The sequence below is a fragment of the Phytophthora infestans genome, genomic scaffold (assembly GCF_000142945.1).
Source record: "Phytophthora infestans T30-4 supercont1.11 genomic scaffold, whole genome shotgun sequence".
Taxonomy (NCBI): domain Eukaryota; phylum Oomycota; class Peronosporomycetes; order Peronosporales; family Peronosporaceae; genus Phytophthora; species Phytophthora infestans.
In genome coordinates, this window is record NW_003303748.1 from 1,845,770 (window position 1) to 1,870,918 (window position 25,149).

The window sequence follows — 25,149 nt, forward strand, 5'->3', positions numbered from 1 at the left end:
AAATCCGTCCATGAACACCGTCACCTTGATGTGTTTATTAAGTGGGTTGCCCACTAGGGACGCCGTGAGCTCCCCCATCTCTTGGATGTACTTGTGCAGCTCACGCCTTCCTTGTTTGCTTGAAAGGGGGCGTGGTCGTTGACAGTACTCGTTGTTAACCGGGAGAAACGCGGCTCGAAGCTGCTCGACCAGCTGAGCCCAGGATGTGAAACATCCAGGCGATGTCACCTCCCGCGTGTACACCAAACTCTTGCCACGACCGCTAAGGTTGGAGAGCACAAAAGAAACGCGGAGTTGATCGGTCGAGTCCACCACGAGCTCTACCTCTCGAACCCAGAATGAGAGTTCTCACCTTCTTTCCTTTCGCACGGCTTCACCTTAAGCCGTATTCGCTTCTGGTGTGGCGGACTTGCTTTCGCCGCCGGAGTCTGCAGGTTTCCCCGCACATGTGCGATGAACCACGGCGATACAGCGAATGCCCGTGCGATTTCGAGACGTCACCGATTTCGCGTATAGATGGTGTGAAATGCATAGCCGAACAGGCAAATCAACAGATCTCCCCACCGGCTTGGTGCTGTTTTGATGGTGTGGGACGTACCGCCTCGCGCTTTATCTTCACGAAAAAGGCTTCTCGACTCAAAGTGCAGATCACCAGTCTGTCTTTCAGTGGTTTCCACTTGTACGTTGATTAATCTCTGAGACCGTCAGCAAGTTTCATTCCGAAATTCGCATTCGTTCTCACCAACAGCTTCCAAAAGTACAGGCCCATGGCGTCGCCAGCAGGACCCCCCATTCGGATACCGGTATCGTTTGTAAGCGGCACTCCGTCGCAAGCCAAGGACCCTGATAGAACTCCCAGCTACGCTCAGGTCAAGACCCCGGATCCGTCGTCCCTCGAGGGTGGCGCTCTACGTGAAGGTGGGACTTCCGTTCTTACCAGCAGCGACAGTATCGGTTTGCTCTTCCAATACGCTGTGGTGGGTATCAACTACGGTCTGCTGCCTGCCACGGTCTACCCATTCCTCCAGCAATACCTGAATGCTACCGGTTCTCAAGTTACCACAGCTGCGACGCTAGTCATTCTACCATGGAGTTTAAAGGTGTTCTACGGTATTCTATCCGACTGTGTGCCGCTTTGGGGATACCGACGCAAAGTCTGGATGCTTATTGGTTGGGCCATGTGTCTTACGATGCTGATCGTCATGGCCGCGTCTCCGGCCGGTCAGCCGTACTACACGGTCCCGTCCGACCGCAAGATTGATCCCGCCGATTACACACCAGAAATCGAGGCTCGCATTAACTTCGATGCCGGTAATCAGGCTGGCAAATATGTCATGCTCATGTTCTTCGCTGCTATCGGATACGTTCTAGCTGACGTCTGCGCCGACAGTATCGTGGTGGAATACGCGCAGCGTGAGCCGGTCGAGAAACGCGGTAAGATCCAGTCGGCTATCTACACAATCCGCACTGTCTTCGTCATCATTGGACAACTCTTGGTGGGCTTCTGCTTCAATGGACGGCGGCCAGTTCGACTTCTCGTTGAACTTCCCCGAATTAATGTCGATCGTCGCGTGTATCACGGCGCCGATCATCCCTATCACGTGGCTGTTCATTAAGGAGGAGAAGCAGACGCGTGTGCCGTTCAGGAAACACATGAGCGAGCTGTGGGAACTCATTCAGAAGCGCGCCGTCTACCAGGTCATTTTCTACCAGTTCTTCCAGAACGTCTTCTCCAGTATTACGTACACTGCCAGTTCCCCCGTCCAGTCGTACATGGTTGGTGTCACTCCGATCAACAATACGATCAGTGAGATCATCAGTAATGTTTTATTCATGGGTGGTATCATGGCGACGTCCAAGTGGGGGCTGCACTGGAACTGGCGCAAGATGATTCTCTTTACGGGCATTTTCGTCACCATTGCGGACGGTATTACTACTTTTCTTACTATTTGGAGCGTGCTCCGAAGTCAGTGGTTCTGGCTTGGTATCCCCATGGCAGTGCAACTTCCATACGGTGTCGGCTGGATGATTGGTTTCTTTGTAATCGTCGAGCTGTCCGGCGTCGGTAATAAGGGGGCTATTATCACTATGGTTGGCAACTTGGCGTCTCCATTCGCACAGGCCTTGACGCTCGTAATTAACCAGCCTCTTAACTTAACGACAGCTCGTATCCAAGCTGACGATAACTCGATCCGAACGGACCTCACGTACGCGGTGCTGATCATGTATGGCATGACGATTTTTTCATGGTCCTTCCTTGTGTTTCTGCCTCCCCAGAAGAAAGAGACGCAGGAGCTGCTTCGTACGGGCGGAAGTAGCAAGATTCTTGGAGGCCTCACAGTGTTCTACGTTATGTTCGCGTTCATCTGGTACCTCATGACGAACATCATGGCTATGTACGAGTCCACCTCGTGTTTGATTATTGCTGGTGGCAAGGAATGCTAAAAAAGCATACTACGTGTCTAAGAGAGAAGCTAAAATACAAGTGTCGTTTAATCCGTGTAAACTCATGCTTAAAGATACGAGTGGCCTTGGCATCATCTCGTATTAACACATTTTGCATGCAGTAAAACACTTCTTCCAAGTAGTCACTACAGTGAAAACTGTTTTAAAGTTTTAATAGTAGTACTGCATGTCGCTTATGTCGCTGCTAGTACTACGAAGTTCTACAAAAGTACAAAATAGTACTGTACTGGCAAGATGAAACCCAACACCAAACATTGCCCCTTCACAACTTCTCACCCAATTATCCAATTTATATGAGCTTTTTTTTGTTGGAAAGATAGCGATTACTTCTCTTAAGTAGTCATAATCATCCTTGAATATCTGCTCAAATGCACATGCTACACTTAATCGAAAAGTGCGTGTCTTTCGTTCCGCCCAAAAAAATCGAGGCTATGTTCTTGACATATGGCATCAGATGTTTTGGTCCTTACAAACTTTAGTATTACAATCAACAATGCTCTTTTTACTCATTTCTATGCACATTTGATCCTAGGAAGTGGGGCTGTCGGCGATGCGTTTAACACTGCATGCAGCAATCCCTACGCTGCTCCTGTAGCTAAAACCAGCTTCTGCAGATCTGTTGCATTTCAAGCTGCATTCTGGCGTAAAGCTTGTCACTTTAGGCTTCTTTGTTTGTTAAATATCGCAAGAAATGCTCGGTGCATGCATGATCAGCATCAATTTTCCGCAGACGTTTGAGCGTCCACCATTTTAATAAAAGACAAGAAAGTCAAACAATGTGTGTTTGTCTGTGATCTCTGTGCTACCCTGTTCCCATTGCGGGTCTGCCGGCATTAATCCGATAATTACTTTTGTATTTATGGGCAAAACAAAAAAAAGGTGTTGGGTTTCATCTTGCCAGTACAATAGTAGCTTCAATTTTTTCTAATCAAATCAGCAATAATATTACTGGGTAGTACCTGTACCTACGTGTTCACTTAGCTCCTGCTTGTTTTGGAGCAACAGTTGTCAAGTAAAAGTACATGTAATCCAATGGAAACATGTACTTAGTACTACTAAGAATTGGACATTCTTTGGTAATCGATTCGTCATTTGTGCGATTTTTATCCAGAATATCGTTGGGGACGGTCAGTATAGTATTAAAAATGTTCACGTACATGTTTTTGGAGGTACTACCAAACTGTATTATTCGACAAAGTACTACTGTGCTCCACGCCTATAGACTCGACGTAGTAAAAGCGGTTGCTGCAAGGACAGGTCATATACTATAGTAGCTGTGTAATACAATAAGTAATACTAGTAGTACTATGACGAGGGTGCAATTAAAGTTTGAAGTATTAAAAGAATCCATTGCCTAATTCTTGTACAACAGTTGCTGTTTTTTAGTAGTTGCGGTTTAATACTTTATAGAATAGTACGTTGAGGAGGTGGGTAGTAGTAGTAGTAGAATTTTTAGAAGTATTAATAAAATCCAAACTCTTATTCTTGTCTAAACTGAAAAGATTCAAAGACATGAATACTATGAAACAAAGCTGTGCACTATTCCGCCGCCTTCATTCGTACGACTCCAATACGCAAAGATGTCAAACAAGTACTACGCAGATGTAGTGAATCAAACTAGCAGAGAAGCACATTTAACAGCCGCTACCTCCAGCGATCATCAGACACGACGTGCTTTCGAACATGGCCATGATGTTGGTCATGAGCGACCACACAAACGCGAACGTGAGGTAGGCCACCGTGAGCACGCCGAAAATCTTGCTACTGCCACCCGTACGTAGCAGTTCCTGCGTCTCTTCCTTCTGACGAGGCAGGAAAACCAGGAAGACCCACGAGAAGGCCGTCATGCCATACATGATGATCACGGCATACGTGATGTCCGTGCGGATGGACTTGTCGTCCTCCTGGATACGCTCCGTAGTCAAGTCAAACGGCTGGTCGATCACCAGCGTCATGGCTGTCGCAAACGGCGTCGCGAGGTTGGAAACCATCGTGATGAGACCGTACACGACGCCCTCGTTGCCGATACCCGACAACTCGACGATGACGAAGGAAGAAATCATGAAGCCAACACCGTACGGGAGTTGCACCGCCATAGGCAATCCGAGCCAGAACCACTGGCTTCGGAACACGTTCCAGATCGTGATGAAGGTCGTGATACCGTCGACGATCATCACAAAGGCGCCCGTGAAGAGGATCATCCAGCGCCAACTCCAGTGGAGACCCCACTTGGACGTGACCATGATACCCGTAAAGAAGCATACGTTACCAATGATCTCACTGATAGTACTGTTAATCGGCGTAACACCCACCATGTACGACTGTACGGGGGAGCTGGCCGTGTACGAGATGGTCGAGAACATTCCCTGGAAGAAGGTGAAGAAGATGACTTGATACATGACACGCTTCTGAACGAGCTCCCAAAGCTCAACCATGTAGTTCTTGAGGTTCATGCGCGGCTTCTTCTCCTCCTTGATGAAGAACCAGGTCATCGGAATGACCGGTACCGTCAGCACGGCGAGGATGATCATGAGCTGCGGGAAAGTGATGGAAAAATCGAAGTCGCCGCCGTATTGGTCGCCGTTGAAGCAGAAACCGGTGAGCAACTGGCCGATGATGACGAACACGGTACGCACGGCGTATATGGCGGACTGGGTCTTGCCACGGGTCTCGATCGGCTCACGCTGCGCGAAGTCCACCACGATACTGTCGGCGCACACGTCCGACAGCACGTAGCCTACAGCAGCGAGGAACATGAGCATGACGTACTTGCCAGCTTGCGAAGACGCGTCGAAGTTGATGCGTGCCCGGATCTCGTCCGTGTATTCAGCCGGTTTGATGTCGCGGTCGGACGACACCGTGTAGTACGGGTCTCCCTCGGGCATACAGGCCATGATGACCAGCGCGAGCAAGCAGATAAGCCATCCAATTACCATCCACGGACGGCGACGGTATCCCCACAGTGGTACACAGTCCGACAGGATACCGTAGAAGCACTTGAAGGTCCACGGTAGCACCACCAGTGTCTGCGCCGTCGTCACTTGAGTACCGGACGCGTTCAGGTAGTTTTGCAGGAACGGGTAGATCGTGGCCGGCAACACGCCATAGTTGAGACCGATGGCGGCGTACTGGACGAGAAGACCGAGACTGTCCTTGCTCTTGAGGTCGGGAGCGCCACCTTCACGTAGCGCTCCGCCTTCAATCGCCATTGGGTCGGGAGTCTTGACCGTCGTGTAGTGGTTGCCATCCTCGATGTCCTTGGGCTGCGAGTTGCTCACGAACGATAGCCTGGCGGCCATGTCGGTTTTGTTTGGATCCGGGTGATGCGTAGTTGACATCCTGCTTTTACGGAGGACTCGGGTGGACTCGAGAGCAGAAATCCAGGAATGAAGCGTATGGTGTAGGTACCCAGCCGCTCGGTGATGGCCCTGCAAGGTCTGGCTGGCAGCCAGACCTCGGAGGTCTGGAAAAAAGTTAAAACGCGGGTTTTCATGACTGGAGGTCACCTCGAGTCATGGAAGCCCGTGTTTTAGTTTAGAATCAATTCGTGTGCTGTAACTTGCAGCACTACAGCATCCTACGTACAACTTAGAGGTATTAATAATTCAAGGTTTTGGAGTAGCAATTGTTTGCAACAATGCAACCCTACTGTAGCAATTAAAGTATTACCTCAAAGTAATTAATATTTTTTTCACTTGAAGTTCAGGCTGAATTATTAGGAGTTATTTTGAAGCTATTATTTTTAGTAAGGAGGATTGTATTCTAAAACATGTTTTATTGTTGACCAGACAGATGCCCCAACCGAGGAGCATGTATGGACGGCGACGGTAGCCGAAAATCGGGAAGCAATCCGACAGGATACCGTAGAAGCATTTAAAGCTCCATGGGAAAACGACCAACGTGGACGCAGTAGTCACCTGGGCACCGGTACAATTGAGGTATTGTTGGAGGAACGGGTAGATAGTAGCCGGCAGCATGCCGTACACCATACCGACGGCAGCGTACTGTGCCAGAAGACCGATATTGTCCTTGCTGGTGAGCACAGGCATGCCACCTTCACGCAAGGCTCCACCCTCAACGTCGATTGGGTCGGGTGTCTTTACACCGGCATAGCCGTCGTTCAGGTCCTTGGGCGTTTGCGACGTGCCGCTCACGTACGACAGTCGTGTAGGGATGCCCAGCTTGCTGGGCGTCGCGCCGGCAGCGTGGTGTGTGGTTGCCATAGTTTGCGAGCAGGAGATACGGCCGGGAGTGAAGGAGTTGCTTGAGAAGCACAAGGCGGAATGAATAATGAACTGGACCCGGCACAGCACCGCGCGAGTAAGAGCAACGCGTCAAGCTTGCTCAACATTGTCGTGCTGCAAGCAATCGGGCAAGACTTTGTCTAAACGGAGACTTAATTTGGAGCGGGCCAACAGCGCAAGAACGAGTCCGTCGTGGTGAGCTGACGAACCGCAGCAACCGGAGCAACGCGCGTCATGCACTGGGGATGAGCTGGACTCCTACTCAGCTTTGAGGTCCACGCCTGAAAGGTACCAGTCGACAATCGCGAAGGCTCATCGACAAATACTTTGCTGCTCAAACTCGATGAAGGCGTCGGCCAGGAAATCGAGGCCTTCTTGCTGGCGTCTATCTACTGTACCACGCATCATCTTGTTAATACATTTAGAGAACAGCATTATTAATCACCACGCTACAACTTGAAACTTACCAGCCTGACAATAGTGAAGCACGATGCCGTGACTGAGTTTCGCCCACGAGACGCATCTCCGGAGCTACTACCGTACAACGTTTTGTAATCTCCGTAGAGACTGTGAAATAGCGTAAAATGTCTGGCCTGGTGCCAAGTACAGTAATGTGCTTAAGTCTTCGCCTCGACGCACACAACTAGTAGTGTGAACGTTCAGTTGAACTTCGCGGGCGGTAAAGTTCAGCTGAAGCACCTCGGAACCTCCGTGAACCTCCGCGGTAGTTTATACTTAAAAATTCTATGCCGTCTATTTTCAATAAAACTCTCAACAGGTTTAGCATGAAGACATGTACGAGCATTCCAGCATTCGCTGACGTCTCCAACAGCGACACGAGGTTGGACACCACCGACTTGTCCACTGTCACCACGTCGCTGATGGCTTGCCGCTCGACGCGTCCAACTCCTTCGCGTACATCGTGCTCCGTCAGGTCGCCGCCCGACGTGCACAGGACCTGCATACCACCATTACCAATGTACGCCGGTAGATTCCCAAATGGTACGTATGCGGAACTGATCGGATTAGAGATCAGGATTTGAGACCTGAATTATGAACAGACTGAAACCAAAGAAAAACACTTTTAAAGGGGAGAAGATGAAGCATTTACCGAGGTCTTCTGGTTGCTACACGGACATATCTACAACGTAGCACTAGTGAGTGTACTACCGTCCGCTGCGGGTGTAGCAACTGCCTCCAGTTCCTCCAGTGGAGGATCCACGTCGCTGTCAACGTCAGAGGGAATGTCCACAACCTGTGGTAGCTGAATGACCTCGCGAGGAACACGGCGGGCTCGCCCACGAGGAACATCAGCAACGCGGCGTACGTACTCAGCTGATATAGCCTTGATCACCGTCACAAATGTCGCCATTGAAGGATGCGGGGTTGGGAAACGTGTATTAAGCTCCCTGTTAAACCTCTCCAGGGGATTATTCGTTCGTGCGACCAACTCGTTGTTCATGCCGAATACGTTCCAGACATCGATGGTATACTGCTCCAGCCAAGTGCGGTTGAAATACCCCCAAAAATCGGCCCATTTTTCAGTAGAGTAGGTCACGCCAGCTTGAGCACAGCGCAACTTGATCTCACGCTTTACCCACTTAATACCTCGCTCGATGTGAGCAGGATCAATCACCGTCAGGGTGTCTAGGACACCACGTGTCATTGCAATCAGACACTCTTCCTCCGGAATAGCATAGCGCTTCATAGCCCGTCGGAGTGCTTGTTTCAGATGAAACAAGCACCCCAACACAATTGCGTTCGGAAACTGTGTTTGTAGTGCGTCCAACAGTGGCGCTTCGAAGTCACAAACAATTTCGGCCGGTTCGAGTTGCTGGTCCGTTGATTGTACGATAAAATGAATCATATCCCAGTAGGCGTCGCCAGTACGCGAGGTGCTCAGAATGTAGAGCACCGGCACGAACACTCCAGAGGCTCGGTCGTGGACCATGAACACAACGCACTGTGCGTAACCCGGCGGGACACACCGAAAAGTGCCATCCACAAACAACGTGGTACCATGATAGCGTAGTAGCGCGACCAGAGATGGATGCGCCCACCCAAGCAAGCGGGAAGGCTTGTTCAAATCGTTGCGGTTAATGGTGACGTAGTGAAACTGGAAAAAGGAAAGCTCCTCGTCTAGTGCCAATGAAAGCGGAGGAATTTCAATAGAGCCGTGAACATTGCTAGAGTAATGCGCGCTTCTTGCTCGGTGTACTCGTCGGACAACTTGTTGCTCTGACAACCCACGAACAACGTTGGGATTGTCAGCTGAGTAGAACTGGCGTCGCAATTCTTCCCACACTTGGCGCACAGGCCAAGCGACGTGCTCAATCGCAAGAAGGTCGGCTTGAGCTTTCATCTGGTCCTCAACGTTGATGACGACGTTGGCAATGGCTTCGATGCGGCATGTGTGCAGCTTTACAGCAGCATACGCCATCGATGCAATAGTAAACTCCAGCTTTCCTCTGCAACCTTGGCGAAACTTAGAGCATCTGTACACAATTTTTCTTGAGGACGACCATGCCTTGCAGTACTTATAGCCCTTGTAGAAGCATGTCGTCCGCTCACCACGTCGTGGCACAGACCCCACATCATTTGCGAGTTGCTGTCGAGCTTGCTCGAACAGCAACTCAGTGCTAACGACGTCCTCGACCGGCTCAGCTGGCTCCACTCCGCCATCCTCCGGCGCGCCCTCAGCCGGCTCAGCAGGCTCCACCTCGGCATCCACCGACGCGCCCTCGTTTGCCTCTCGATTCATCTTCTCCACTGACCAACGCACGAGCAGCCTCGAGGCTGAAGAAGTGCGTGAACTTACCAATCATTTTCAGATCCCATGTCAGATCTCCAGTGAGATAAATATCTGATCTAGAATCTGATCAGTTCCGTATACGTACCTTTTCGGAGCTAACCTGTACGCCAGATGAGGAGCGCACTCTTTCGTGTCCGTGCCGTAAATAGAATGATGTTCACGCTGGATGCGGCGCTCGAGGTGAAGTGGATCAGGTGCACCTTGGCGTTGTCGCCGTTTTTGTTGGTCTCCGTGGCCCAGTACTTCTTGCTCGACGCACTCGAGTCTAGCGCGATGTCCAGATTCGACGCCGCCACGACTGATGTGGAGGTTGCTGTCCGGCTTGCAGAGAGCTGTGGTGCTGGAGTAAGACGACTACGTGGCTATGGTGACTGAAGTTTCACCGAATGGAGACTTATTCGACCTTGTGGCTCCCGCGTCACTCATGGCGACGAGATGGAGATTTGTTCCTCGCACTGGAGCTTTTATCTGTTCGGAAGCAAGATACCGCTGAAGTACGTCTGAAACTGGAGATATACGTGACTCGAGTTTGTGAAGAGGAAAGTGGATACGCGCATCCGCTAGTCATAGTGGCTATTGCCCGATTGGCTTTTCGATCAAGTCGAGCTAAAACGTCGGATATTCAGCACAAATTGCTGGATATTTTCGCTAAACTTTACCCAGGAGCTGCTACTTTATGGCTGAATGAAGACGAAGCGCAGCATATCCAGTCAACGGCTAGTGTATCAACTGGATCCGGTTCGATTATCTCTGGGCCAGCGTCTGTGGAGGATAAATGGAGTCTTTGAAGAGTCAATATGGCTGTCGCTCGGAATCTATGGAAAATCTACTGAAGTTGGTGGGCCTGAAGAAAGTGAAGCAAGCTGCTGTAAATTTATTTAAGAATGCAATGGCCTTACAGCAATTATCGGCCACGCAACGGAATAAAAACTTGATGGGGTTCAACTACAGCGTTGTAGGGAAACCTGGTACTGGGAAGACGACAGTGACGCGATTGTTTGCTAATATCCTATATTAAATATCATAAGATTTTTACTCACTATACCCTCCACACTTAAGGCGATCGATACACTTCCAATTTTCTGCAATGAAAACAAGATCTCGGACCATGGTAGCCTTCAGCGAGCTTCTCTTCACCGTTATGACGTTTCCACTTGTCGAAAAAGCACGTTCTGACGGAACGCTTGTCGCCACGGTCCCCAGCCACTTCCTCGCTAGTCTGCGCAAGTTGGGGTAGTCATCTCCATTCGCCTTCCACCACGTGAAGGGATTCAGGTCATTTTTCACGGTAACAATGCACTCTAAATAGCGAGTGAACTCCCTTTTGCACTCTGTTTCTAAATCTGTGGCTGCGATTCGAGAAATATTCGGCCCGAAGAGATGATGGATCATGTCATTCCGTTGCTGCTGCTCCGCTTCTTCGATGGGTGTTTGGTGACGGGGATCCGTTCGTTCAGGTGGTAGCGTTTCGTTTGCCAGCTGCACCATTGCCTGTACAAGTTCGTTGCTTGCATTTGGCTTGTCGATAGGACTTAAGTGAGACATCCACTTTCCTACACGCGGATCCAAGTACGCAACCCACCTAAGCTCGCTTTTCTCCAAGTCCTCGAATCTTTTAACGTACAATGTTAGCATTCCCTTTCTGCAGTCGTTCACCATTAACACCGTCTGAGCCACGTACGCTTCGTCACCGGCTTCTGCCGCAAGACTGGCAAAGAGATCCGTCTTCTCCAAATGCTTTCGAATACCGGATAACACAGGGAGAACCAGCGGCATCGTAGGATAAGTTTGTCCACCTAGTGTTTCTGAGGCAACGGCAAACGGCCCCAGCAGAGCTCGCAAGCACTTTATAGTGAGCCATTCCTCGGCAGTTGGACGATATAATTTTCTTGCCACATCTTTGAACTCTCGGATACCTTCAGGATTTTTCAGGTACGTGAAAAACTTCACTAGAGCTCCTTCCAACTCTATCATTCTTTGGAGCATTTGCCAGCAACTATTCCATCTTGTGGCGCAGTCGACAATAGGCTTCTTAACTTCGTGATCTTTGACGCTGAAATGTTCAATTTGAAGAGCATTTAATCGGTTACAGCCCCTTTGCTGACTTTCTAAAGTACACAGCAAGCGTCCGGAAGCGCTGAACAATTTCACGTACCCTATCCATCTCATTACGGTGAACCAACTCAATTGTGTCGTTTAAGAACTGCTCCATGTCATCGATTGCAACTTCGCGGAACCCCTCGATTTGGTTCCTGTCATCCACAGTCAGTGAAGCTTCTTCCTCATGACTGGGTGCAGGCAGTGTGCTAGGCATGACATGTGCTCGACATGTAATAGTTCACCAGCAGCAACCATGTTTGTGCCTCCATCTCTCAAAAAGCGGACACAGTAGAGCTTAGACAACTGCCATTCCTCCATAATTTGTTCAATCGCGTCTGCAATGGCTGGTCCATCATGAATGCCGGCCAGCTCTTTAACTTCCAGAGTCCAATTCTGAGGGCAAAATTCATCGTCCACGTAATGTATAGTCAACGAAATGTAGCTTTTCGTGTTTCTGGAAGTCCAAATATCACAGGTTATTGAAAAATACCAACATCCCTTCACAATGGCATGTCGTACTCGTTTTCGATACTCCACAGCCAAAGCCACTATTTGTTGTGCGATCTTAGTTCGCTCAGGAAGCCTTATTTTGATTCTACAAATATCTTCGATAATGTATCGAATAAATACGACAAATCCAGCATCTTCCACAATCTTCATCGGCCGAAAGTGCCGTGCGATCCACTCAGCAAGAAGAAGATTTACGCGTTTCTGTTGCTCCGCTGAAATGGTACGCAACTGCCTTTTTCCATTTTGAAGAGGAACTTGGCCTGTGCTCTGATTTCGCTGCTCCGCTTTGGTGTTGTACACCTTTAGCTCTTCAGAATGGTAGATTTCCATATGCTGCGGCAACTTCGACTGACCAACACGAAACTTAACTTTTGCACTGCAAAGTAAACAATACGCGAGCTCGGCATGATCGTTATTCAAATCATTACGCTCAATTTGTCTGCACGCCTCGCTTCGAATGAGCCGAGCGAAATGCCAAACATCTCTCCTCTTCTGACGCTTCATAGTAAAGAGCACTAATCCCGATTCACTTTCAGCACGCTGTTGCAGTACCTGGACGTCAATGACGGCACCTTCGTTTTCGAGAACAGGAGGGCGGATGCATGGGTGCTGGGGTTGCTGTGGCGACTGGTATTGCCAGAATTGTTCCTGTGTCTGATGCTGCCAGTGCTGCGTCTGTGACTGTCGGTCTTGCCAGAATTGCTGTGGATGCTGGGTGAGCCGCTCCTGCACCTGTGGCTGGTGTGCTTGCCAGAGATGGAGAGGTTGCGCTTGCCAGAGCTGCTGTGGCCGCGGTTGCAGCGAGAGCTGTTGCTGGGACTGGTGCGATTGTCGAGAGAACGACCTCGATGGTTGAGCCGGGACGGAAGCTGGCACTGCAGTAGGCACTTCGTCATCGTAAGAAAGCACACGCCGAGGCGCTGGCGTACGGAGAGGACGTGGCGTGTGATGGCCGCGCGACTCGCGCCGCGAGTGCTGCTGTGCCTCCATAGGTATCGGAAAATGATGATCGCCTTCTCAGATAACACACAGCACGAACAAAACACTTGAATATAGTATGTGCATAGTTTAACGCCAATGTACCATTGAGGATGTAGAAGGTAGTTGAAGTAGGTTTGAAGGGATTCAGATACCTTTCAGGGGTACCTCCGGATGCAGAGGTAACGGGAGGTTCACAAAGGTTCAGCGCCTGAACCTTCACACCACTACACACAACTGCACGCAGCGACAGTACATGTAGTGCCTTTCAAATCCTTATAAAACGGTTTCATCAGTTTAATCGGTAATTTATTAATCAAATAAATTACAAATTGGTCGGTTGCTGGAACGCGACCTTCGGGCTTAGTGAAGTGTCGTCACGTGTTTAATCACGCTGCTAGTAAAAAGTCTTTTAGAATTGTTTGATAGACCAAAAAGTGGTCTCACCAAACATTTCATCGTGATTAAACAATTATGCGCGACTTTTTATGTAGGTTTTGTAAGGCACGATTCAAAACAACTGAAACTAATACAAATACTACGTAGTACTTCAAAGTATTAATTGGGTAAAAAACAAACTGTCGTAGAAGAATAATACTACCGCGACACGCTTTTTTAGCAACCGCTGCCACCAGCGATAATCAGACACGAAGTGCTGTCGAACATGACCATGATGTTGGTCATGAGCGACCAGATGAAGGCGAACGTAAGGTAGGCCACCGTAAGCGCCCCCAAGAGCTTGCTACTGCCTCCCGTACGCAACAATTTCTGCGTCTCTTCCTTCTGACGAGGCAAGAAAACCAGGAAGACCCACGAGAAGGCTGTCGTCGCGTACATGATGATCACAGCGTACGTGATGTCTGTCCGGATAGAATTGTCGTCCTCTTGGATACGCTCCGTAGTCAAGTCGAACGGCTGGTCGATCACAAGTGTCATGGCTGTCGCAAACGGCGACGACAGGTTGGCAACCATCGTGATGAGTCCATACACGACGCCTTCATTACCGATACCCGACAGCTCAACGATAACAAAGTTAGAAATCATCCAGCCCACACCGTAGGGCAGCTGCACAGCCACAGGCAATCCGAGCCAGAACCACTGACTTCGGAAGACTTCCCAGATCGTGATGAACGTAGTAACGCCGTCCACGACCATGACAAACACACCCGTGGCCACGACCATCCAGCGCCAATTCCAGTGGAGCCCCCACTTCGAAGTCACCATGATACCAGCCATAAACAGCAGATTTCCTAGGATCTCGCTGATAGTACTGTTAATCGGCGTGACGCCCACCATGTACGACTGTACGGGGGAACTGGCAGTGTACGAGATGGCAGAGAACATGCCTTGGAAAAAGTTAAAGAAGATAACTTGATATACTGCGCGCTTCTGGATGAGCTGCCAGAGCTCCTTCATGTAGTTGTTGAAGTTGATGCGAGGCTTCTTTTCTTCTTTAATGAAGAACCACGTCATAGGGATGACCGGTGCCGTCAGACACGTGAGGATGATCATAAGTTGCGGGTACGTAATGGAAAAATCGAACTCGCCGCCGAACTCTTCACCGTTGAAGCAGAAACCGGTAAGTAACTGGCCGATGATGACGAAAACCGTTCGAACAACGTAAATGGCGGACTGGGTCTTGCCACGGGTCTCGAGGGGCTCACGCTGCGCAAAGTCCACCACGATACTATCGGCGCATACATCCGACAGCACGTAGCCTACTGCAGCGAGGAACATGAGCATGACATACTTGCCAGCTTGCGAGTTCGCGTCGTAGTTGATACGTGCCCGGATCTCGTCCGTGTAGTCAGCCGGTTTGATGTCGCGGTCGGACGACACCGTGTAGTACGGGTCTCCCTCGGGCATACAGGCCATGATGAGCAAAGCGATCAGACAAATGACCCATCCGACCACCATCCACGGACGACGGCGGTACCCCCCTAGCGGCACGCAGTCTGATAGGATACCGTAGAAGCACTTGAAACTCCACGGTAGTACTACCAGCGTCTGTGCCGTAGTCACTTGGGTACCCGTCGCGTTCAGAAAATTCTGTAAGAACGGGTAGATTGTGGCTGGTAACACACCATAGTTGAGACCGACAACAGCATACTGGACCAGGAGACCGATGCTGTCTTTGCCCTTGAGGTCCGGGATTTCACCCTCTCGAAGAGCTCCACCTTCAATGTTGGCCGGGTCGGGAGTCTTCACCGTCGTGTAGTGGTTGCCATCCTCAAGCTCCTTCGGTTGCGAGGTGCCGCTCACAAAGGATAGTCGACCGGGTAGATCGCCCTTAGCTGGACCACCGGGGCCGTGGAGAGTTGTTGCCATGCTTTAGAGAGACTGGTGCTGAAGCGGGAAAATTGCAGAATGGAATGAGTTTCAGGCCTCGACGAACTTGGCTACTTGGGTAGGCTGATGGGCTATACCCGCAGACGTTGTGCCGACAACTAAAGTTTGAGGTACCGCGCTTTATAAATCGGGCACCACGAGTCGTGGTGCCCGATTTCCTCTCGTGGCACGAGAGGATGAGGCTGCCTATAGCAACCGACTTGTCGCCCGGAGAGAGCAACACTTTTTTTTTATTTTGTTCGGTCTTTTGCTATTTCAACGGCTGTAACAGGCCAACGTTTTGTAAGAGCGCATACATATACAGTATGATGAAGATCTTGCTTGGAAAGGATTGGGCTTGAGTGTAGCATTTTAACTTTACTGTACCTGGCTGCACCGTGTACTTGAACACGAATTAAAAATTGTTTCATATTTTAATCAAATTAATCAGAGGCAAGACAACTCCCACGAAATGATGTCGTGATGGTCCGGGCCCAGACTTTGGCTGACTTGGAGACGCATCCCTGGAGTTGTACAATGCTGTGCAATCTCGTGGACGAATGACTCGCAGATGGTGAATGTTCAGCCCGCGGCGCATCACTCGCCATGCTGCAACTTGCATATGTACAAGTACATTGATTGGTTCAAGGTACTGTTGACCAAGCATGTGCGCGTGTCAAAGAGCGATACAAGTGCCATGTACATATAGCGAGTTGCTCAGCGCAGTCGGTAGGTTACTGTGGTGATATGGTAGATCACGCCTCACTCCATTATAAATCGATAGCACCAAGAGAAGATCGAGCCCACAAAGACCAGCTGAGCCATCAGAGACTTTCACGGCCAACTGATGCGTCATCATGGATCGAGCCCATCTACCGATCTCTCATACAAAGTTTGTAGCAAACAGGACGACGCTGTACGAGTACTCTAGCTAGAACTACTACCAACTTGGTAGTAGTTCTAGGTAGTACCAAGTACATGTACAGTACTTCTTTTGGTGCTGCCAGCTACATATACATGTACAGTGCCGGTAAATCAGGTCGCTGGTGTGTGTTGAATTTCGTCGACAGGTGAAAGTTCCACTGGAACCGCATCATCTCGGTCTCGTCTGTAGCTTTCACGAGCCGGTCAGCCGCTGGTCGTGACGCCCGACGTGCTGGCGTTTAACGAGAGGTTCTGGCCGCTACTTTCGGAATCCGAGTTTCGTTTCGCGAATCATGAAAGAGACTACACCACATGATCTGATTTTCCTGGTGATACTGAGCTGTATCACTGATACATTCGTCTCGGGCGGATTCCGCCTGTCAGCAACTTGGTCTGTGCTAAGTCCCCAGTGAGATGATCCGAGCTATGATAACTTAGCTTACCAACAACGTGTAAAAAATCTTCTGTGAGGTCGTAATGGATCGAAATACGATCCTTCTACTACTGCATGAACGACTGCAGAAGAATCGTATATCGAGTACAGTAGAATCGTATTTTTTTATTTTATTTACGATTTCAAAGTACTGTGGCTTTACTGCTCCCCAATAATGAGAGCCCTGCATATATCATCATCGCCAGCGTCGACATGAAGGCTCCATTGGAGCGTCGTATTCAACTCGTTCGTCTGCATCCAGGATCTTCTACAATTATCACTGATGTCTTCAACATACATGTACCTGTCCTGAATCAGGACTCCTGATAGGACAGGCAAGTTGAAGCTCTACCAAAAAGTAGCGCTCGCCCCCTGCGTATTATATTTAAAAACTACACCTAACTGACTTGGCTAACTAAATGCGAAGAATGTTAAAACAGGCTGCAACCTATTTTTCGGGAATGTACGGTTAAAATCGGTATGGGATCCTTGGGTGACTCAAGGATGGTTTCACGTCTACGGGTGCCGTAACTTACCCGGGGTAAGCCCATTTACCACCGGATAAGCAGAGGTACTACATGCAGCTGTGCCTTCAAGTTGAGGGCTTCAACAACTTTAAGTTGAAGTCCTGTAGAGTCATATTGTACACTGCTGACTGTAAAGAGTCGTGAGTCGAAGTCAGTTGTGCTGCACGACTCGTGCATCCGCAGCTATTAACAAATCCTAGGTTGGAGTCTTTTTAAGTACGAAATAAGATTTCATTTATCGATTTCACAAAAAAATATCCCTTGGAAGTTGAAAATTAATTTACTGCTGATTTAGGAGTAAAATTAAGCGAGGAATCGATTGATAACGTCCTTTAATCGATCAGATCGACCGCTCCGGATGGAAAACGACCAACGTGGACGCAGTAGTCACCTGGGCACCGGTACAATTGAGGTATTGTTGAAGGAACGGGCAGATGGTGGCCGGCAGCATGCCGTACACTATACCGACGGCAGCGTACTGTGCCAGAAGACCGATATTGTCCTTGCTGGTGAGTACAGGCATGCCACCTTCACGCAAGGCTCCACCCTCAACGTCGATTGGGTCGGGTGTCTTTACACCGGCATAGCCGTCGTTTAGGACCTTGGGCGTTTGCGACGTGCCGTTCACGAACGACAGTCGTGTCGGGATGCCTAGCTTGCTGGGCGTCGCGCCGGCAGCGTGGTGTGTGGTTGCCATAGTTTGCGAGCAGGAGATACGGCCGGGAGTGAAGGAGTTGCTTGAGAAGCACAAGGCGGAATGAATAATGAACTGGACCCGGCACAGCACCGCGCGAGTAAGAGCAACGCGTCAAGCTTGCTCAACATTGTCGTGCTGCAAGCGATCGGGCAAGACTTTGTCTAAACGGAGACTTAATTTGGGGCGGGTCAACAGCGCAAGAATGAGTCCGTCGTGGTGAGCTGACCAACCGCAGCAACCGGAGCAACGCGCGTCATGCACTGGGGATGAGCTAGACTCCTACTCAGCTTTGAGGTCCACGCCTGGAAGGTACCAGTCGACAATCGCGAAGGTCATCGACAAATACTATGCTGCTCAAACTCGATGAAGGCGTCGGCCAGGAAATCGAGGTAGGAAAAAGCAAGCTCATTGGCGGAGCCACGGTTTGTTACTTGACGTTCGCTATCATTTGGTCCATCGTCACAAACGTCTTGGCTATTTTCGAAAGTACGTCGTGTCTGATCATCGCTGGCGGCACGGGCTGTTAAGACGCACAGCCGAACGTAGCAACGCAATTGCGCTCTCGTCTAGCAGAACTCCGTTGCAAGCAGAACTGCGTGTACATTTCAATATTAACTTGTAGCGTTTTGCTTCTGTTCGCTGTGTCAGTGACTCTCACTGTTACCGTTGCAAATCGTTAGCGTTTGTGTCATTGGTGGGTGCGCCGGGCGCCGGTGCCGATGTGCGTCGTGCTTGAAATCGTCAGAAAAAGGGGCGAAGGTCTCCAAAGTCTCTCGTTTGCCTGCCCTCTCGACACGCATGCTGCGCCCCTGCCTCGTTTCTCGCTGCCTTTCATCACGTTGCAGTGGTGCCCGACACAAGAATCCGCCTGCGCGGTCGGATGCCCATCATAATTCCGCTCGCCCGCTGGTTCTTCGTGCGACCTGGCAAGCATGTCCATGCAGCGATTTAATCCCCGTCCGCACCGCGGACAGATGTCGATCAGGCACTCTTCGTTTTGCCTGCTTCCCTTCAAGACCCTCAGGCGCCACGAGCAAACATGCCCGTGAACGGTCCCAGCATCAACGACCTGGACGCGCGTCTGTCTATCGGCAGCAACACGTCCAAGGTCAAGGACATTGAGGAGGGCGGATACACTGGTATCAAGACTCCCGACACCAAGCCGGGCGCAGGTGAGAAGATTGGCGAGTATGAAGGAGGCGCGTTGCGCCCCGGCGGCATGCCGAATCTGTTAAGCAAAGGCTGCATCGGTCTACTGTTCCAGTACGCCGTCGTCGGTCTGGTGTACGGCCTGTTGCCTGAGACCATTTACCCTTTCATGCAGCAATACCTGAACTGTTCCGGGTCCCAAGTCGCAGCCGCCAAGCAACTGGTTGTGCTGCCCTGGAGTTTCAAGGTCTTCTACGGTATTATGTCGGATTGCCGCCCGATCTTCGGATACCGTCGGCGTCCATACATGCTCATTGGTTGGACGATCTGCATCCTAACGTTGCTTGCCATGGCCATAATGCCGATCGGCAAGCCGTACTACACCGTCGCATCGGACCGGGACGTCGCCGTCGCCGACTACACGGACGAGATCAGGGCCCGTATCAACTACGACGCTCCATCGGAAGGCGCCAAGTACGTCATCATCATGCTGTTCGCGGCGTGCGGCTACGTTCTCTCGGACGTTTGTGCCGACAGTATCACGTGTGAACTAGCTCAGCAGGAGCCCATTGACAAGCGAGGCAAGACCCCAATCCCACCATCTACGTCGTGCGTACGGCTCTCGTCATCTTCGGTGAGCTCTTGACTGGTTTCTGCTTCAACGGTGAGGACTACGGCGGCGACTTTGACTTCTCGTTGAGCTTTCCGCAGCTAATGATCATTGCGACGGTGCTGTCACTGCCCGTGTTGCCCATGACTTGGTACTTCATCCATGAGGACAAGTCGGAACCCGCCGACATCCGTCAGTATCTCAACGACTTCTGGGACTTGATGTGCTCGCGCGCCGTGTACCAGGTGATCGCGTACAACTTCTTTGCTGGTATCTTCGCCACGATCACGTACACAGCCAGCTCCCCGGTCGCCTCGTACATGGTGGACGTCACGCCCATCAACAGTACGGTCAGTGACATCCTCAGCAACCTCCTGTTCATGGCCGGCATCATGATCACGTCCAAGTGGGGGTTGCACTGGAACTGGCGCTGGATGATCATCGCCACGGGAGCTGCGGTGATCGTGGTGGACTGTGCCGTCGCGATGATGGTCGTCTGGGACGTGTTCCGTAACCAGTGGTTCTGGCTCGGCCCGCCCATTGTGGTCCAACTCCCGTACGGCGTCGGCTGGATCATCTCGACGTACGTCGTGGTGGAACTGGCTCAAGTGGGCAACGAGGCGGCGGTGTACGGCTTGATCACGACCGTGAGCAACGTGGCCCAGCCGTTCGCCACGTCGTTGACGCTTCTGATGAACGGTCCGTTCGATATCTCCAACGACCGTGTCAAGGAGGACGACCACTCTGTCCGCATGGACATCACGTACACCATCATCATCATGTACTCGTGCATGGCCTTCTCGTGGGTCTTTCTGTTCTGGCTGCCCAAACAGAAGGAGGAGACGCAAGAGCTGCTCCGTAAGGGTGGACACAGCAAACTCATTGGTGGCGTCACGGTCTTCTACCTGGTCTTCGCCATCATCTGGTCCATCATGACCAACATCATGGCCATCTTCGACAGCACCTCGTGCTTGATCATCGCAGGCGGTACCGGCTGCTAAGCAAACTACTTACGTACACTGCACGTAACCAAGCCGATTGGGTGAAGATCGCGCTGGGAGATATTGTCTTTTCGTCTCAATTGTAATGACAAGTGTTCATAATTCCTTTGCGTTTCTTGCTGAACTCCCTGTGAGACTCCTGGCTCATATTCACGATTTTGACGATGTCTTTGATTTTTTTTAACATCTACAAAAAATATTAATACTTGTAGTAGGATCAAACGTTTAATATCATCGAAATAAAAGTAAGCAGCTTGGATCTTAGTCAGATTCTGACTACATGTAAAGTTCTCCATCTTTCAAATTCCTCCAGTCGTGTGACTAAATGTAATTGCCACAAACCAGGTTGCTCCTTGAGAGAAGATGACGACAGTATTTTGCGTCATAGTTGGTGAGAAGCGAGGACGATTTCCTGTGGTAATTGACCCACGTTTGTCGCTGGGACCTGAAGAAGGCGATCAAGGTGGAAAAAGCGGCGACAATTACATGTGAAGCGAATGAGCTGGAGCTCTTCCTAGCGAGGCAGAGTGATGAATGGCTGGATGATGCTGGCGCATCAGCTGTCACGCTCGATGAGTGTGGACGCCCACAAGCATTCGAGTTGATGAATCCCTCGCTGTCGATTAATAGCCCTAAGTTCCTTGGAGAGAATATTCATCCGGGCGGTGGAAAAGTCCACGTGCTAGTGGTGGTCTTTGTAAAACCTGTCGTATCAGTGGAAGTGCCAATGCCTCCAGCGCAACAAGAGTTACACCCAGCTGAGTCAGATGTAATCTGTTGTGGCTTCCACGGTGGCTCGACAGGTGGGTCGCTTGGATACAACATAGATATGAGCGACAAGCGAAACTTATCTCGAAGTGCGCTGACAAACAAAGTTATCAGCTTACTCGACAATAATCACGTGCTGTTGGTCACTAGTCCGCCGATGACTGGCAAAACGTCTCTGAGCATGCTGGTGGGTAGGGACTTGGTGAGTAAAAGCAAAGAAGAAAGGAGGAAGGTCATTGTTGCAATGCTCTCGATTTTCTCGATATTTGACGGTAACTCTTTTCACGGGGAGTTCGAGCGCACGTGTTCGTACGAGTGGAGTCGCGTGGAATCGCTTCGAAAAGACGGATATATAGTGTACCTGATGGTGGATGATACCCAGTTACTTTACAATAATTCCGAGTCGTCTCCGATGGAAAAGTCTCAAGAGTTTTGGCAACTAGTCAAACATGTTCTCAGCGATAGTAGTTCGGGTTTCCGTGTGCTGATGTTGGCATCCTATCGCTCGGGTGTTCAGTATGCGCTTGATGCGGCTCCAGTCGATATTCCTTCTGAATTTGTGCTAGGCATAAAGCATTTATTTTTTAGCTCCGACGAAATTCCAGAGTATGTGAAGAAGTGGTTTGCTGGCTACGAGAGTCTTCAAGATTCTGCGACGCGGTTTTATGATTTCCTTGCTCTACTAACAGGTGGACACGTTGGCCTATGTATGACTGCTATCAAAGAGCTGAATAAAGTGTATTTATCTCGTGTGAGAAATGGAGGTGCGCCTCCATCCGCTCAAGAGTGGATTCGAATGTTGGTTCTCGGGTCAATGACAGACAGAAGAGATGACCAGATGTTCTATTGTCTAAAATCATCTCGCGCAGTAGTGTGGTTGAAAATGCTCAAAGTGGAAGAACTTGACGGCTTAGAGCTCCTTGTTAACGGAACCAACAGCCAGTCCAGCTCTGGCAGTCTCGATCTGTATATTCACAAGCGGATTCTAGTTCGAATTGCAGATAAAGTCGACTTCTCATCCCCAGTCATGTGGCGATTCTTCATCCAGATGCGCGTTCGTTGGATTGAGCGCACACTTGGCAGCCCCAAATAACTTGAGGAGATGATCGGGCGTGTTTTAAAAAATATAAACTACGACAATATTAGCCCAAGCTGGTCAGATGGCATCGATCCGAAGAAGGCGCTGCAACTGGAGTTTTATAAAGCGTCATATCGCTGCACACCACGCACTTTTGTGACATCGATAGATGTTGGGGCCTTGTATGGGTCTGATGGATTCATCGATTTTACGGTTAGCGAGGAAAATAATTTTTGGGGAATTGAGCTTTTGTTCGAAGGCCGCAAGTTGGGTGAGCACATCCAGCGGTTCGCTTGTGATGGGTTGTATTCGGTATTGCAACTGAGCGACTACTGCCTACTCGACTTCCGGCGTGTCTCGTCGATGGATGATGCTACTAAGGAAGCGATCGATACAGACGTGAGCCGCTGCGAAAAACTTTACATTGTGTGCTACGACGCGGGACTAAAACAAATTTCAGTCTGGAATTCTCAGTGCAATTGGATCTTTACCTAAACGTCGAAATCAGACTTGACGCGTGCGTGCGTATCGAATTTGGGAGAGCTCGCGCCATTCGTGCAGTTTACATTTTATTAATGCTGCTTACCAACTCGGCATTAATTTAATGAGGGTTTGGTGAAATCAGTAATAAGGCTTGTTCCTCAGAAAAAATTCGCGCAACTCATTTCTTGAGTTTAATTTCAGAGTCTACCGGAACTAATACTTTCCTGTAAATCTATTCGTGCGCTTCATTTTTTATTTATACTACCACAGTAGCATAATTTCGATCAATAGTAATGCATCATTCTGCCGTCGTAAATTGGAGTCATAAATTTCCACGACGGTCGATAAGAAATGATTGGACTTCATAGAAAAAGGAAACAAAGTAGTATTCAGCGCTATCGTATCGCTACCGCGTCCCTGTAGAAGACTTTTACGCATACCAATAAGTATTTACAGGTGCATACCACGCTCGAACGTTAAGCTCGCACAGTGCGACTTGTTGTAAAATAACATTTTGCTTTTGAGTATTGTAATGACCACTGTATTGTAAATATTACAGTACGCAGTGCGACCACCGGTATGGCGGACGTTTTTGCACTAATTGGTAGCCTCAGGTGGTAACGGAAAATGCTTTTCAAGCCACAAAATGTAGTCCGTGTAGAGCTTGTAGGTGGTTTTGTCCTTCGCTAGGCCCATACCCGATAACTTCTTGTAGACAGGACCCTCGTCGAGCCCACTACTGTTCCATTTGGAGAACAGCCTTTCAGCAAATGCTCGATCCAACTTGGCCCTTTGAATTTAGAACAAGAACGCTTCGGGCGTAGTAAGCGTAGTTTTCTTGAGTGGGTCGTGGACGTTCAGCCAGGTGACGTAATTCTTGTAGACCTGATACAGGTTATCGTCCTTGTTGACCCCCATACGCTGAAACCTCTTGAAGACGTCGTCCGATTCAAATCCATAACGCTTCCATCTGCCGTACAACACGTGCGCGTACGTGCCGTCCTCCAGTGCCTTCTTAATCTTCGCTATGTCAAATAGCTTCGGATTCGTTTTGGTAGCGTGCGCGTTGAGCCAGATGCGATAACTCTGGATCAACTCGAGGGCGTTCTCATCCATAGATATCTGCATGCTCTTAAACTTCGTAGTGACCGTGTCCTCGTCGACTCCGCTTCGCTTCCATCTCCGGAACAGCGTTTTCGCGTAAGTGGTGTCATTCAACGCATCTTCGAGCTTCTTAATGTGAAACGTGTTAGCGCCGCCCAACCTCTCTTCGTCATCGGAACTCCGCAGGTACCGCTTCCCGTCGGCGTTGCTCAGATCCTCACTCACATATTTAGTGTACGTGAGCGGCATTACCATGGCCTGATCAGCAGCTGCAGCTTCACACAGGGCATTGTCGCCTGCAACCAAAGTCAAAGCATTCACTACCAGAATGATATTTGAGAGACGCATCTGTTACTTTCTCGTACTGGAGGGGGGATTGCGGAATGAGAGACGACGTTGGTGCTGGGGTGGGCTGACCGACAAGTACGAAACAAATACAGTAGCTCCGAAATCGTTTGCGAACAACAGAGATTAAGCTTTCAAAGCGTATGATCAAACAAAACCGTGTCGATCTTCCATTCAGTATCAAACTACCATAGTATTTGTATAGTACTAAACATCGATTAGTCGCTTGTACGGTCGTTAAAATACTATGCTAACTTTGCTATTTAATTTACAGAACGTTGTCTATATATTCTAAATATGATTATAAGGATCCAAAACATTGTTAACGGATCGGAGCTGCCTCTTATTAGCCGTTTGGGTCCTTAAAAAAGTTTCTAGGAGGGTCCGTATGTGATGGGTGCTCTGCAATATGTAACGGGGAAGCTCTCTCGCTCATTATTGTATCACATTATTTTTCTAATGAATAATATGAATTACATGTATGATGAAGGAGGAAATCAAGAGATTTGGCTCGTAATCTTGGTTACAGCTCATTTTATTCATGTAATCAAGTTTACTTACGAGCTTTCTTACATCACGCTCTTTTTGCTAA

At 49.6% G+C, this 25,149-nt stretch overlaps 5 protein-coding genes and 1 pseudogene across 5 annotated transcripts; 3 read left to right on the forward strand and 3 right to left on the reverse strand.

The window, feature by feature from the left end:
• Window positions 1-767: 767 nt before the first annotated feature.
• PITG_07561 (uncharacterized protein) lies at window positions 768-2,445 on the forward strand (the record flags this gene model as incomplete). Its single annotated transcript, XM_002904501.1, has 2 exons — window positions 768-1,607; window positions 1,663-2,445. 2 exons carry the CDS (start codon window positions 768-770, stop codon window positions 2,443-2,445), a joined length of 1,623 nt encoding a protein of 540 aa, XP_002904547.1.
• Window positions 2,446-3,983: 1,538 nt separating this feature from the next.
• PITG_07562 (folate-Biopterin Transporter (FBT) family) lies at window positions 3,984-5,804 on the reverse strand (the record flags this gene model as incomplete). Its single annotated transcript, XM_002904502.1, has 1 exon — window positions 3,984-5,804. The coding sequence occupies one exon, from the start codon at window positions 5,802-5,804 to the stop codon at window positions 4,101-4,103; it is 1,704 nt and encodes a 567-aa protein (XP_002904548.1).
• A 7,921-nt stretch (window positions 5,805-13,725) lies between these two features.
• Window positions 13,726-15,438, reverse strand: PITG_07564 (Folate-Biopterin Transporter (FBT) Family; the record flags this gene model as incomplete). The annotated part of the gene is made up of 1 exon (XM_002904503.1): window positions 13,726-15,438. The coding sequence occupies one exon, from the start codon at window positions 15,436-15,438 to the stop codon at window positions 13,726-13,728; it is 1,713 nt and encodes a 570-aa protein (XP_002904549.1).
• Window positions 15,439-19,004: 3,566 nt separating this feature from the next.
• PITG_07565 (folate-Biopterin Transporter (FBT) family) lies at window positions 19,005-20,779 on the forward strand (the record flags this gene model as incomplete). The annotated part of the gene is made up of 2 exons (XM_002904504.1): window positions 19,005-19,802; window positions 19,880-20,779. The coding sequence occupies 2 exons, from the start codon at window positions 19,059-19,061 to the stop codon at window positions 20,777-20,779; spliced, it is 1,644 nt and encodes a 547-aa protein (XP_002904550.1).
• A 369-nt stretch (window positions 20,780-21,148) lies between these two features.
• Window positions 21,149-21,452, forward strand: PITG_22827 (annotated as a pseudogene; the record flags this gene model as incomplete).
• A 2,454-nt stretch (window positions 21,453-23,906) lies between these two features.
• On the reverse strand, window positions 23,907-24,560 carry PITG_07566 (secreted RxLR effector peptide protein, putative; the record flags this gene model as incomplete). Its single annotated transcript, XM_002904505.1, has 1 exon — window positions 23,907-24,560. The coding sequence occupies one exon, from the start codon at window positions 24,558-24,560 to the stop codon at window positions 23,907-23,909; it is 654 nt and encodes a 217-aa protein (XP_002904551.1).
• Window positions 24,561-25,149: the final 589 nt, after the last annotated feature.